Source organism: Podarcis erhardii (genome assembly GCF_964252035.2).
Source record: "Podarcis erhardii genome assembly, chromosome: 3".
Classification (NCBI taxonomy): domain Eukaryota; kingdom Metazoa; phylum Chordata; class Lepidosauria; order Squamata; family Lacertidae; genus Podarcis; species Podarcis erhardii.
Window position 1 is genome coordinate 107,156,713 of NC_138507.1, and position 15,410 is coordinate 107,172,122.

At 46.1% G+C, this 15,410-nt stretch overlaps 1 protein-coding gene across 1 annotated transcript in view; it reads right to left on the reverse strand.

Annotated features, from left to right (window-relative positions):
• The window catches only part of MRPS5 (mitochondrial ribosomal protein S5), a 47,863-nt gene that overhangs the window by 28,418 nt on the left and 4,035 nt on the right, over positions 1-15,410 (reverse strand). The window contains exons 2-5 of the mRNA XM_081854897.1: positions 11,368-11,505; positions 6,599-6,724; positions 4,756-4,989; positions 1,979-2,013 (exon numbers count right to left, since the gene is read on the reverse strand). Coding sequence (XP_081711023.1) covers positions 1,979-2,013; positions 4,756-4,989; positions 6,599-6,724; positions 11,368-11,505 — 533 coding nt within the window. The remainder of the gene's footprint in view (positions 1-1,978; positions 2,014-4,755; positions 4,990-6,598; positions 6,725-11,367; positions 11,506-15,410) is intronic.

The window sequence follows — 15,410 nt, forward strand, 5'->3', positions numbered from 1 at the left end:
AGAAAAGGATGCTGAGCTAGACAGGCCCCTGGCCTGATCCAGTAGGCTCTTCTTATGTGAGTTTTCACCCCCTGCCAGCCTACTGGTGGCAATCAGTTCTACTCACTCCACCAACTCTAACAAGAACCAAGTGCAGCACATTGCATTGTAGTTACAGAACTGAAAGTGCAATTAAGGTGCCAGGCCTCCTTCAGCACCCTGCATTTCACTTATTGCAATTCCTCCATCTGCCCACCCCAGAAATAATTGAAATCCTGCCGGAGGATACTCATGCTGCTTTGAAATTCAAATTTCAGCCCACATGGAATTGTGATCCGAGTTGTTGCTAGGTGCCTTCGGCGAGCACCTCGGCTTTCCTCCCAGTGGCGATAAGCAAAAACTGGCACGCTATTGAAAACGCTCTAACCCTGGGTTCAACAATCTGCTGACCTCAGTACAAAAGTTAATTACGTATGGGATGCAATTTCAAGCTGCTCTCAAAAGAAAAATCTCAACACACATTCTAAAGAGGCGACGGAAAAGAAAGCAGGTTCAGAAAGGCTGCAAAATGTTTTACGAAATCTGAAATGCAGAATATGAGTATCTTCACTAATAGTAAGCCATGAGCTAGTGGCAATAGGAACACTTCACACAGTGTATTTTTTTAGGAATACACCTATGACGTACACGTTTGCAAACAAGTACCGCATACAGGGGGACGCAGGTGGCGCTGTGGGTTAAACCACAGAACCTAGGACTTGCCGATCAGAAGGTCAGTGGTTCGAATCCCCGCGATGGGGTGAGCTCCCGTTGCTCAGTCCCTGCTCCTGCCAACCTAGCAGTTTGAAAGCATGTCAAAGTGCAAGTAGATAAATAGGTACTGCTCCGGCGGGAAGGTAAACGGCGTTTCCATGCACTGCTTTGGTTCGCCAGAAGCGGCTTAGTCATGCTGGCCACATGACCCGGAAGCTGTACGCCGGCTCCCTCGGCCAGTAAAGCGAGATGAGCGCCGCAACCCCAGAGTCGTCCACAACTGGACCTAACGGTCAGGGGTCCCTTTACTCTTACATCATACAGGAGCTGTGCTAACTGCAAATCCCCATAGATTACACATGCAAATCGAATCCTGGCTCTGGGCAAAAGAACGATTAGATGGCACACAAAAGCAATGCTTTGGCATTCAAACAGGGGCAAGTGGTCACTCATTGGAAGTTTAAAAAAAGCATTGCACTGGCATTTCTGAAAGTGAAAGGCGGGTTCGTCAGGGACATATGACACACCAGGCAAGGGAAATGAAAATAAAATCCTCCGAATGCATAGTTTGTAAAACGTCTATATATAAACAATCACATAATTTTTCAAAGGAGGGTGTGAAGTAAGATGATGGGCGTAAGAAAGAGGCATGACTGGCGAAGAGATGTGGTTTGAAGAGAGTCCACAGAGCCTGGCAGAGAGGCCTGTAGGGCTGTATTTGGTTATTGGGTCTGTATTCCTCGTCCCTGGATGACATGAATGCACCAGGTAGAAGAAATCCCTAGCTAATACACATATGTAAACAAGGCAAAGGAAAGGTAGGATGGATTCCACGCTACTTATTGCTTTTCCAAGAGCAGAGAGTCAAAAGTTGTTTTGTTCATGGCTTCGTTACCGGGGTAAAAGAATGCAAATTAGAAAAAACATTTGCAGAAAACCCTCTCTTTCTCTCAAACTTGGACCAGATGACTCTTGGGTCCCTTCCAACCCCACAATTCTATAATTCTAGTGGCTAACCTAATGGTTGACTTTGCAGCTTTGCAGCCTTTGAACTCTATCCAAGAGTCCTTTGAACTGGGCGCTGTGGCAGAGCCAAAGGAATAGCACACTTTTCTCCGCAGCTGTAATAACGCTACTTCAGAATTCCCCAGCTCCCATTACTAGTGAGTTACAGGCAAAGGATGGCAAGACCAGAAGCATTTTGTGTTTAAGGTGTGAATCCTTGCAGATGTTTTGCAGCGCTTACCTCAATCACTCTGGAGTCGAAATCTTCGTATGTTTCTGTCGATAAAGAAAATGCAAGTCAGAGATGTACAACTCTCATACACATAAATGCATCGTCTCTCTATATATAGCTGTATAAAATGTTACCTTTCCTAGGTCTGATTCAAGCATGATCAAGCCATGCAGAGTTCCCAGGGAAGAGGGACTGATTATTAAACCACTACGGGAAGCATAGCTCTGTGAAGGAACCAGGGCTCTCCTATCAACTCTCAGCACCCATAACAAATTACAGTTCCCAGGAATCTTTGGGGGGGGGGGAAGCCATGACTGTTGAGTGGCACAGGTAAAGGTAAAGGGACCCCTGACCATTAGGTCCAGTTGTGACCGGCTCTGGGGTTGCGGTGCTCATCTCACTTTATTGGCCGAGGGAGCCGGCATACAGCTTCTGGGTCATGTGGCCAGCATGACGAAGCCGCTTCTGGCGAACCAGAGCAGCGCACGGAAACGCCGTTTACCTTCCCGCCGGAGCGGTACCTATTTATCTACTTGCACTTTGAGGTGCTTTCAAACGGCTAGGTTGGCAGGAGCTGGGACCGAGCAACGGGAGCTCACCCCGTCGCAGGGATTCAAACCACGACCTTCTGATCGGCAAGTCCTAGGCTCTGCGGTTTAACCCACAGCGCCACCCATGTCCTTCTGAAGTGGCATAATGGTGCTTAAAAAGGTATAGAGGAGATGGGGCCCAAATTTCAACTCCGCTTGTGTGTTTGCATTTGTGGCAAAGGGAAGAAGAATGGGAGAGACAAGGAAGGCAGTTTTATGAACGTGGTGAGTCCCAATGTTATTGTGCTTCTGCTGATTTCCCACTGCTAAAAGCTCTGCAAAGTGTTAAAACTAGCATGCCATGTTAGGAAGCGAACAGATTGCATACAATGACATTTTTGGCTAAATTTAGAGCTGCCTCCTTGCACACGCTATCGGCCAAAGGGATACCGTAAGCTGGCTGAGCAGTCAGGCGTAGATCGCCGAGTGTTTTAAGGTCTAACAGGAGCAGCCAGGCTATAAACGGCTCACATGTACCGTGCCGACACCAGAGCAGGGTATTGTTTTAGAAACGAGCATGCTGAATGACCAACTATCAAACGGTTTGCAAGGATGCAAATCAAACAAATAAACAGGCTCAGGTCTTATCCAACACATGTTGCTCGCACAGCGACAGAGGGAAGTTGTGGGGTTTTTTTTTTTGGGGGGGGGGAGATGCACGACCACCCCAGGCACTTCAAATCAAGTCATGTCTCAGAATTAACAGCCATCTTGCTCTGCATTTCAATTGAAAAGGCTGCCGGGGTGGGGAGCCTGTAATCAGTCAGATGCAATCACTGCAACATCTCTGAAGCGTTAAGGGAACAGCACTGAGCCAAAGTACTTTGCACAGACCGGGCTTCTAAATGCTGGCCGCACAGCACCCATTCCCACCCAGTTCTGCCCACTGCAGGTGTTAGGGACTTGCTCCAGGAATGTGATGAGGCTGCAGTGGATGTGCTGGAAATGAGGACAGCATTCTGCAAGGCTGCCAACTCCCACTGGCAGGCAGGCAGAGCATGGCAAGCGGCATGTCACATCAAACACATCGCTCTAAAATGCCAGAAACCTCTCTGAACCCAAAGCGCCAGAGCTCAGCAGCAGAGCGCATGATTTGCATGTAGTCGCTCCTGAGTTCCATCCCCGGCAGCTCCAGCTCAAGAAGATAAATTGTCTGCCAGAGACCCTAGAAAATCACTGCCAGCCAGAGAAGTACTTCTGCGTTAAACAGATTGACTGCCCAAGTCACTGTACAGCCTTCTATGGCTCTTTAGGCTGACGAAGGACGGACCACGGCTCTGTGGAAGAGCTTGCATGCACAAGGTCTCGGGTTCAAACCTTGGCATCTCCAGGCAGGACTGGGGATAGCTCCTGCCTGAAACCCTGGAAAGCTGCCGGTTAGTGTATTCAGTATGGAGCTAGATGGGCCAAGTATAAGGCAGCTTCCTAGGTTCCTGTTATTATATTTTCTTGGTGTTGTTTCATCTGTATATTTTTCAATTGTCCATTGCAAACTGCGTTAAGCAGTCAGGCAGGTTGCCCACATATTTTTTTTAAGATACAGTGGTACCTCAGGTTAAATACTTAATTTGTTCCAGAGGTCCGATCTTAACCTGAAACTGTTCTTAACCACCACTTTAGCTAATGGAGCCTCCTGCTGCCGCCGCACTGCCAGAGCACGATTTCTGTTCTCATCCTGAAGCAAAGTTCTTAACCTGAGGTACTATTTCTGGATTAGTGGAGTCTGTAACCTGAAGCGTATGTAACCTGAAGTGTAACCCGAGGTACCACTGTACTCATAAGTTCAGATGACAATTGATAGTCATGCGAAAAAGAAAGTACCCTCTCTTTGAATTCTGTGATTTTACATATTGGGACATAATAACAACCATGTGTTCCTTAGAAGGCCTTAAAATTAGGTAAATGCAACCTCGGACGAACAACAACACATGACACATTACACTGCATTGTGATTTATTTAACAGAAGAGAGTCTTGAGGGCTGGACAGAGATGCCTGGAGGGCCATACATAACCTCCTGAACCCGAGGTTCCCCATCCCTGATCAAACTGTAGCTCACAGAAACCTTTTCTTAAGGGAGTTATTAGCAACCCCAATAGTGCCTTAAGAAAAGCACCACTGAGCTACACAGACATGCATGGAATAAGTTTTATGAAATGCACAAATAAAACAACTAGAATGCACCTAGTTATCTTACCTCCAGTAGGACTTGGATCCGGGGGTCCTAGGCTGATACCTCCCCAAGATCTTCCAGTCCATCCTCTCTCCCTCTTCACCTTTATCTTTCTTTTCCTGTCAAACTCTTCCCGCAGACGGAGCTTTTCTGCTTGCACCTTCTCCTGCTCCTCTTTATCCCGCTGATCAATGGTCTGGACCGCTCCTTGTTTCAGTACCGGAGCGTTGAGGCCAGGCCAGAGGAAACCTGAGCGTCCTAAGGCAGATGGAGAGCACAAGAACGACTTAGGGTACTTCCCAGATCACAGCCGTAACCGTGAAATGAGCTGAAGCTGTACAACAAGCATCGTCCGGTGTTAAGATTCAACTGCTTTTTAGGTTGAATGGGGTGGGGAGCTAAACTACAATTAAGGAAAACAGCGTGCACTAAGTATATTGATAATAAATACATTTTATTTCTCTGTTTGTGGATATATAACCTGCTTCAGCTGACAAAGCAAGTGTGCACTGAGATAGAACACAGAAGAGGATGAACTCAGTAAACCAAAAGCAATAAGCAACATTTATTTAGCCAACTTGGGGGTGGGGGTGTCCCATTTTGGGACTGGAGGACCGGATGTATTTCAAAACAAATAAAAATACAGTACGCAAAGGTCTCGCTTTACAAAGATTTGCTATGTGAAAAAAAAATCACTTATACAAACATGCGGAATTACAGTGGTACCTCTGGTTACAAGCTTAATTCATTCCGGAGGTCTGCTCTTAACCTGAAACAGTTCTTAACCTGAGTTACCACGTTAGCTAATGGGGTCTCCCACCGCCGCTGTGCGATTTCTGTTCTCATCCTGAGGCAAAGTTCTTAACCCAAGGTACTACTTCTGGGTTAGTGGAGTCTGTAACCCAATGTGTTTGTAAACCGAGGTACCACTGTAGTACCCAAACCTCGCTGTGCACACACGCAGAATCAGATATTTGCACAGAGAGTATTTTTTACTTTCTTGTTTACACACCTCCTAGACTTAGCATTCTGTGGCTAATTATGTCCTCCCAGAGCTGGTTGGTTGTGTGTGTGTGTGTGTGTGTGTGTGTGTGTGTGTGTGGTGTGTGTGTGCCCTCAATAGGGTTTCAAATAATAATAATAATAATAATAATAATAATAATAATAATAATTTATTATTTATACCCCGCCCATCTGGCCGGGCCTCCCCAGCCACTCCCCAGCCACCATAGAAAGCAAAAATACAATAAAATATCACACGTTAAAAACTTCCCTGAACAGGGCTGCCTTAAGATGTCTTCTGAATGTCAGGTAGTTGTTTATCGCTTTGACATATGCTGGAAGGGCGTTCCACAGGGTGGGCGCCACTATCGAGAAGGCCCTCTGCCTGGTTCCCTGTAGCTTTACTTCTCGCAATGAGGGAACCGCCAGAAGGCCCTCGGCGCTGGACCTCAGCATCCGGGCAGAATGATGGGGGTGGAGACGCTCCTTCAGGTATACTGGACCGAGGCTGTTTAGGGCTTTAAAGATCAGCACCAACACTTTGAATTGTGCTCGGTAACGTACTGGGAGCCAATGTAGGTCTTTCAAGACCGGTGTTATATGGTCTCGGCGGCCGCCCCCAGTCACCAGTCTAGCTGCCGCATTCTGGATTAGTTGTAGTTTCCGAGTCACCTTCAAAGGTATTACTTATTTATATGCATTACTTCTGCAAACTCTGGGGTCCCCCCAAGCATGAAAATACCTCCCTTTCACATCTAATCAGCCTGGTGTTGAGTGCTGATGGGAGTGGAACTAGAGTTCACTCTTAGTGGGACCCAATATGAATGAAGACGTTTCTGGCCTCTTGCTTATGTTGTGGATTTACCTTCGCCAATGATCTGGCCTCTATTGAGATCCTTCTTCAGCTTCTTCTTGGTCCTCTTCCCTCTTCCCTTCCTTCCACTGGCACCGCTCTCTGCCAAAACGCCTTTCCAGAGCTGATCAGCCGTCACTGAAACAGATATTGCACACAACTCATCCAAATTCTTAACAGCAGCAATTCAAGGGGGTAGGGTGGGGAAACCATGCTCAGGTGTCATTTAATCTAAGGTATGCCAAGCCGACTGTGCCTTGAGAAAGTGTTGAAGTGTCGCTGAGAGACCGTTTGCAGGGATCAAAAACGAGGTCACGGGCATCTTGGGTCTGTAGCCTGACCTATTAATGCTCTGGATGGATAAAGCTCACATCTTCTTCACAACAATCTTGAATCATCATCATCATGGCTTGCTGAATATGAATGCCTACCAAATCATGAGTGTGTGTCTGGAAACACGGCTATGAAGATGGGCTGAAGTTGAGCAGACGAGTGGCTACCAAATTCAATACCCGCTCATGGGAACATAGGAACCTGCCTCATACGGAGACCATTGGCCCATATAGTTCAATGCTGTCTACCCTGACCGGAAGTGTCTCTCCAGGATTTCAGAAGCAGGGCATTCACAGCCCCACCTGGAGATGCTGAGGAGCTTCTGAATGCAGAGCAGATGTTCTGCTGAATTTCCCTCCTAACTGGCTTTGCCCTCTGTCCCCCTTCCTCAAGGTTAAGATTATTAAGATTACTATAATGAGGGGGCAGGTCCAGAAAGCTCAGGCTAGGCCCAGACAGGTCTTTCTCCATGTGATTGCAGAGACGTATGCAGACCGAGAATGACTGCAGTGAGGGTAAAGGTAAAGGTAAAGGTAAAGGGACCCCTGACCATTAGGTCCAGTCGTGACCGACTCTGGGGTTGCAGAGCTCATCTCGCTTTATTGCCGAGGGAGCTGGCATACAGCTTCTGGGTCATGTGGCCAGCATGACAAAGCCGCTTCTGGCGAACCAGAGCAGCACACAGAAACGCCATTTACCTTCCCGCCGGAGCGGTACCTATTTATCTACTTGCACTTTGAGGTGCTTTCGAACGGCTAGGTTGTCAGGAGCTGGGACTGAGCAACAGGCGCTCACCCCGTCGTGGGGATTTGAACCGCCGACCTTCTGATCAGCAAGTCCTAGGCTCTGCGGTTTAACCCACAGCGCCACAATGAGGGTAGCCTGTGTCAAAAATTACTTGCAAATTGGTTCACAGATTTCCTCCATCTATTCTTTGCTCAGCTTCCTTTTCAGTAACAGTTTCTTCTCAGACCCCAACCCAGCCAGGGACTCTTATTTTCTTCTCACCTCCCCTGGCATCCTGTATCTAACTTATTTTCCTCTCCTCCCATCAGCCACATGAACCATCACTTCTTAAAAGGGAGCAGCCTTGCTCCCTCCCCAACCCTGCTGCCTCTCCATCTTCCACAGTCAAGGCAGAAAGGAATGGAAACAGAAAGGAATCAATTCACAGCTTGTGGTGACAATGCCGCTAAGTGCTCCTTCCAGTCTCCTGCAACACCTCATACCGTGACAGTGCCCAGCCGGCGTCAAAGGACATTGATCACTTCGTGTGATTTCCCCCAAATTCCCAGCTCTTGAGCTCTTAACTAGCCACAGGGACACAGAAGAGGGCCTTCAAATGTTCATCATGGAAAGCAAAGCATGCACGAGGCATTCGGCTCCTTACAGTTAAATATCACAAAGCAAAAGGGCACAGATTGTGACAAGAGACTGATAACACGTTGTGATGGCTGGATAGCACCTCCAGGCTGGATGCTACCTCCCAAGATCTGAGGCAGCATGCCTCTGAATGACAGCCGCTGGGGCATTATAGGGGGAAGAGAGCTGTGGCACTCAAGTCCTGCCTGAGGGCTTCCCATAGGCATCTGGTTGGCCACTCCGAAAACAGGGTGCCGCTTCTAGATAAGGCTCTGGGCAGATCCAGGAGGGCTTATCCAATCGATCCAAAGCATGGTCTTGGTTAGGCTGGCCTCAACCAGAGCCAGGGCTTTTTCGGACGTGGCCCCAATCTGGTGGAACGCTCTGTCACAAGAGACTAGGGCCCTGTGGGACTTGACATCTTTCCGTAGGGCCTGCAAGACACAGTTCTTCCACCAGGCCTTTGGACAAAGCACAGTCTAACCACCTCCTTTGGTAATTCTCATAGAATTCTAGCCCAATGGTTGCCACTAATTTGATTCTGAATTAATTTTAGAATGAATTGATTTTAGAATGCTGTGTTACAGTGGTACCTCAGGTTACATACGCTTCAGGTTACATACGCTTCAGGTTACAGACTCCGCTAACCCAGAAATAGTGCTTCAGCTTAAGAACTTTGCATCAGGATGAGAACAGAAATTGCGCTGCGGTGGCACGGCAGCAGCGGGAGGCCCCATTAGCTAAAGTGGTGCTTCAGGTTAAGAACAGACCTCCGGAACGAATTAAGTACTTAACCTGAGGTACCACTGTACTTTTATTGTTGTTAGCCGCTCTGAGCCCAGCTTCGGCTGGGGAGAGCGGAATATAAATAAAATTTTCTTCTTCTTCTCTGCCAGCTCAGCTGGGACCATCTGTTATTTTGCTCCTCCTCTCCAAGTTCAATCACATGCAAAGGTGCCTCCATGCACTTCTTTTCCTCTTCCCTTCACACTTGTGTACTGGGTGTAATAAATGTTATCTTAAACCAGGTGTGGGGAAACTTTGCCTCACTATAGGTTGCTGCAGGAGAACCCCTATCACCCCTGGCTATTGGCTATGCTTGCTGGGGATGATGGGAGCTGAAGTTCCAGTGGTGTAGCGTGGGCTGCTGATGCCCGGAGCGGAGAAAGTGTTGTGCCCCCTTAGTGGACTGGGCAGCTTGGGTGGAGGCGCCGGCCAGAGGATGGGGTGTGCGGAACCTGCAAGGCACATGGCTGCTGGTGACAGTGGCTGCATGCCTTTCTCATCCTTCTGGCTTGGGAAGCCCAGGGGACAGGGGGCATGAGCATTGCGCCCCTCCAGAATTTTGCTCCTGGGGACACTGCTGCTCTGCCCCCCCCAACGCTACGCCTCTGTGCAGTTCAGCAACATGTGGAGGGTCAATGGTTCCCAACCCTTGTCTTAAAGTGTGAACCACGCTGAATACAAATAATAAGCAAATAAATAAAGAGTTGGGATCAACTTACTGCATTTATATATATTAATGACTATGTTCTCTCACCACTGTTGGAGGAAGCATTCTCTGAATACCAGTTGCTGGGAATAAAAAAATAGGTGTTGTGGCACAGGTCCTGCTTCTGGACTTCCCATAAGCCTCTAGGTTGGCCACTGTTAGAACAGGATGCTGGACTAGCTGGGCTTTTGGCCTGATCCAACAGTACTTTTCCTGATGGTATCAAAAGCTGAGGAAAGGTCAAAGAAAACCACTTCTCCGTCCGTTTCCTAAGGGCTTTAACAAGCGCAACTGAGGCAGCTTTGGTACCCTATCCTGGCATGAAGCAAGACTGAAAAGGGCCCAGGACTAAACGTGCCTGCAGTTGGATCACCACTATCCACTTCAACACCTTGCCTAAAAGGGGGATATTGGTGACTGGGTGATAGTTGCTCAGCCCTTGTGGGCCCACACAAGTCTTCTTAGGGGCTTATAGCACCTCCACATTCTCTTTTTTAAATTTTTTATACATTTTTATTGGTTTTTTTAACATATCATTTCCAACAATCATATAACATAACTTCGTATCTTATACAATATTTTAGACTTCCGTCAACACCTCTGATGATTTTTTGTTCTTTATCACTTATTCTGCATTTCTTAATTTCTCTATCACTCTTAATTATCATTAACTAATAATTCTCCTCATAGTCTTTCTTGCAATATTTCAGATATTCCTCCTTACAAAACGTCTTGCAGTCCTACTAGCATAATCTGTTCATTACAGTTACTTTTCAAATCGTTCATATATTTACTCCAGTCTTCTAAGAATCTCTGGTCTCATAGGTTTCAAATCCTTCCTGTTAATTTATCTAATTCTGCATAGTCCATCAATTTCATCTGCCATCCTTCTTTCATCGGTAATTCTTCTTGCTTCCATTTTTGTGCCAATAATATTCTTGCTGCTAGCACCTCCACATTCTCAGACTGCCACAAATCAAACTGATCCACAATAACCTGACCAGATGGTGCTTCGGATGCTTCCTCAAGACTCATTCTGGCATCCAATTCTGCGTGAATCTGAGCAATTTCATCTCTGGCCACACGTTAGGCCCCTGATGCACTAAGACAGTTTCATGGTTCCAAACTACAAGAAAGAAGATTCCACCTAAACATTAGGAAGAACTTCCTGACAGTAAGAGCTGTTCGACAGTGGAATTTGCTGCCAAGGAGTGTGGTGGAGTCTCCTTCTTTGGAGGTCTTTAAGCAGAGGCTTGACAACCATATGTCAGGAGTGCTCTGATAGTGTTTCCTGCTTGGCAGGGGGTTGGACTCGATGGCCCTTGTGGTCTCTTCCAACTCTATGATTCTATGATTCATGGTTTCCATGGAAGACATGATGTCCCGAGTGAGCACATCAGGACATGTGCAGCCTAAGTATGTGTTCAACTCCCTCCTACTGAAATCAAGTTGGTACCCAGTTAGGTAGGCTCAGTTTCAAGGGCTTCAATGGGCAGGTTAAATGGATACAGGATGGTGGCCTGAGAGGGGAGAAAAGCTACGCAAATGTTGTTTCTGGTTATAAGCCGCAGCACCTGTTGTTTACAAGACTTACATTTATTGAAGAAGCTGCTGCGCCTGCATGGCTGCACTGTCACGTCGCGGGGGCCAGAAATGTAGCAATGCGTCTGGAAAGCACATGCCAAGGTAGCATACTGACAATTGACTCCAGACCCTGGAATCAAGGCACAGCCTGGGGAGAGAAGCAAAGAGAGGTTAGCCTAACCAACAGGGCTGTCACCCAGTTAAAGAAATGTTAGCTGACAAATTAAATTAACGTAAATAAGATAATACTTCTGAAGAAGAAAAGGAAGCACATTTTGCTTGTTTTTTTGGACAAGTGCATGCACATGCCTTCTTAGGAAAGAGGGAATGGCTCTTCTAAGACAATCCTGCCGCTTGCCATTTTTGCATTAAAAATGATGAATGGTTTTTGAAACCCCAGCTGCCTAATTCATTGGGGACACTATTTTTAGATTTATTAACAGAAATCTTAATAGGCTTTAGATCTATTAATCTAACTGATTGATTTATGCTGCATCCCCAGTGTCAAATCATCCCCATAAGGTACCCAGGGTGCCTTGAGCAACACTGGCCTCTGTCCCTCTTTCCTTCCATCCCTCCTCCGATGCCTTCTCGCATCTCTGCCTCCTAAAGGGTTGCACAACTGTTTATTGCAGCAGCCCTGGCTATAAGCTCCACAGGTGAATGGTGCCTCTGGGACTCTTGGAGCTGGCCGGAGGTTGCCGGCAGGCAGCTCAGAGACTAGGGGTGGCAGCAGTGGCTGCCTGGAGGAATCCCAAGCAGTAGGGAGAGGAGGCTGAGAGAACACTCCACAAGGGAGGGTGTTTGAAAAAGGGTGAGGGGCTGCCAGCTCTGCAGGCAAGGGGTGACATAGCTGGACTCCTGAGCCCCACAGGGGTCCCGCAGAAAAAATGTAGTTGGTCAAGGGAGCCATGGACTCAAAAAGGTTGAAAACCTCTGCCATAAGGCATTTAGCAGAGCCTGGTGTATTAAACCAATGCTTCTGGAGCCTATGTCAATCCAAACACTTTCCTTGGGTCCCCAGCTGTTATTGGACTACAACTCCCATCATTCCTAGCTAGCAGGACCAGTGGTCAGGGATGATGGGAGTTGTAGTCCAGCTGGGGACCCAAGTTTGAGAAACATTGGGTTAGAGTGCTGGCTTAGGACCTGGAAGATGAGGGCTTGAATCTGCACTCAACCACAGTGCTCAATGGGTGAGCTTGCACCAGTCACTGTCTCTCAGCCTATGCTACTTCACAGGGTTGTTGTAATGATAAAATGGGGGAAATGTGGTAAATGAATGAATGCCCACTGCTTGCCCTTGGTGGTGCACCATCCCATGATCCTTGTTGGTGGTTTACGCTTGAGTTTCTGGTTCACCTGGCCTAACAGCCAGCTCTCAATGGGCACTGAAACCAACTGCCTGGTGCTTAACCCTTATTAAGACATGATGGAAGGCGAACAGCATTCGGTGAAAACAATTTCAACAGAATTATCATGATGGAGGGAGAGGGAGCCAATTCCAATGAGAAGTCTGATAGCAGAATCGGAGAAATGAGGCAAAGACAACAGTTTACAACAGATGCCCAATAAAGAAATTGATTTTAGCTGGATGAGGATGGGAAAATGCACAGAAAGCCAATTAGAAGGTAAAGGAGCTACTGGATAATAAACACAAGAGTTATAAACACCGGCAGGTCACTGATTTCAGTGCTACATCACCAGGCACCACAGTAAACATCATCATTAGTCTTAACTAGGGTTGTCAACCAATTAAAGACTTTTTGTTAATCAAGCACTTGCCTCTTAATCAACAGTGTTTTCGGATCCACATGGCCTCTGTTTTGTATAAGTTCCTGCTAAGAAGTCCATGCTATTAATAGTTAGGCAACCTTAAGACCAGGAGTGGGGAACCTCTTGGGCTTCATGGGCCAGATCCTTATCAGGATCGCACTCACGGGCGATTAGCAGAAGGACAGCAAAAGCAGATTTTGCAAGCCCTTATGGCCACCGTGAGGTGGGGGAAGGGGGCGTTACTAGCTTTTGTTTGTTTCTCCTTGTTTTTATCATGTATTTTGTTTCTTATATTGTATTTTTATGTTGTGAACCACCCTGAGATCTACAGATGAAGGGCGGTATACAATTTATAATAATAATAATAATAATAATAATAATAATAATAATAATAATAATAACAATAACAATAATAATAATAATAATAATAATGGGATAAACACATACTGCCTGTTACACAATGTTCTGAGGGCCTCACAGTCCTTGCTACACTTGAGGACATTTTTTTTAATCAACATCGATTTTATGTGGCTACATACCTAGATATTTGGATGATTTTTATTAATGTATATGTTTAAATTAAGATGGATGTATGAATGGTTATTGTATCTTAATAACAGCTTATTGTTTCAGTTTTTTTCCATTCTTCTCTTCCCTCCTAGTCCCCCCCCCCCCCGTTTTTCCAGCATTATACTTTCTTTGTTAAATCATTAATTAAAAAACAAATAGCAAGCAAAAAATAAATTAACCCATGAGGCTTGTGTGTAATACAATAACCCTATGAATTCTATTCTTAGAACAATTTGAGGGTGGCAACACAAGAAAGGGCCTTCTCAGTGGTGGCTCCCCACTTGCTGAGTGCTCTCCCTAGGGCGTTACACCTGGTGCCATCACAATCCATGTTTAGGTGACAGGCAGAAAACCCCCCACATTCTTATTCACTCATGTCATTGCTCCATAATTTTTTGACTTAGTGGAATAGGGTTGAGCTGGATCTGCTCTTTTATATATATCTCTCATTGGTGAGCATTTTAGATTGTTTTTACTCTTGGCTTTCATGCTTTAATTTACTGTTTGTTTCTGTAAGTCACTTTGAGTTTCACCTTTCTGAAAAGAGCAACTAATAAATGAAAATAGCAACACTAATCAAAACACTTCACAGAACAAGTTCAAATGTCAAGATCCATGTTAACAAAACCCTTCAATAAGTTACAAGAATCACAGAATCGTAGAGTTGGAAGGGACCCTCAGGGTCATGTGGTCCAACTTCTGCAATACAGAAATGCTGATATTTAAAAATAGACTTGCATTAAAGTTAGTTAGCTACAACACCAGGACAAGGCATGACTGGGTTTCGGGTGGGGGAAATGAGGGTAAGATTCACAGCAAGTTTCAAAGACCCATTTTTGGATTAAATTTCAAAGAAGAGGACTGCTCTTTGTGGCTTCACATTAAAGCAGGAAGACAGAATGGATTGGCAAAGCTGGCACTGAAGAAAGTGATATTCTCACTGGAAGAATCCTGGAATCCCAATGAGCTTTGGGATTCTCTGAAACACAACTGGGATCTACTGGTTTATAGTGAGTCGCCCAACATGCAGAACTAATATGGGAGCAACAGAAATAGTTATGGCTGATGAATAACCACACAGGAAGGTGGAGGAACTCCCGCAGCTCCTGCCTGTCTATAAATTGCTCCCTTTCACCATGACTGTGAACAGTAAACACCTGGGCTGAAACAGCTGCAATGTTCTGGGAAAGTTAATGTACAAAGAAACCTGATTAAGCTGCAAGATTGCAGCTCTAGAAACATCCAGTCCTATTAATTTTAATCTTCTTGCGGGCAACAAACTCCTTCACCTCAAGTTTTCTGTATCTTTTATCTGAACAGAATCCCAAAAGGCAAAATGCTAAATCGCATTACAAACAGAATTACACTGAACAAGAAGCCCCAAGGGAATGTACAACCCGGTTAATCACAACCCTGCATAGTGCATGTTTCACCTCCTTTCAGGGACACAATTGCTCAAATGCCTTTTACTTCAAAATATGGCAACGCCTCAAATTAATGGGTGCCCTTTATTTCAGAGAATCCTAGCTCAGGGGTGCCTCAGGCACTCAATAACAGATCTCCCCAAGTGGCATATGGACAATCCATGGGACTCATAGGGCCCTCGTATCTATGGGACCGCCTCTCCTGGTATGCCCTGCAGAGGACCTTAAGGTCCATGAATAACCATAGTTTAGAGCTCCCAAGCCCTAAGGAAGTCAGACTATC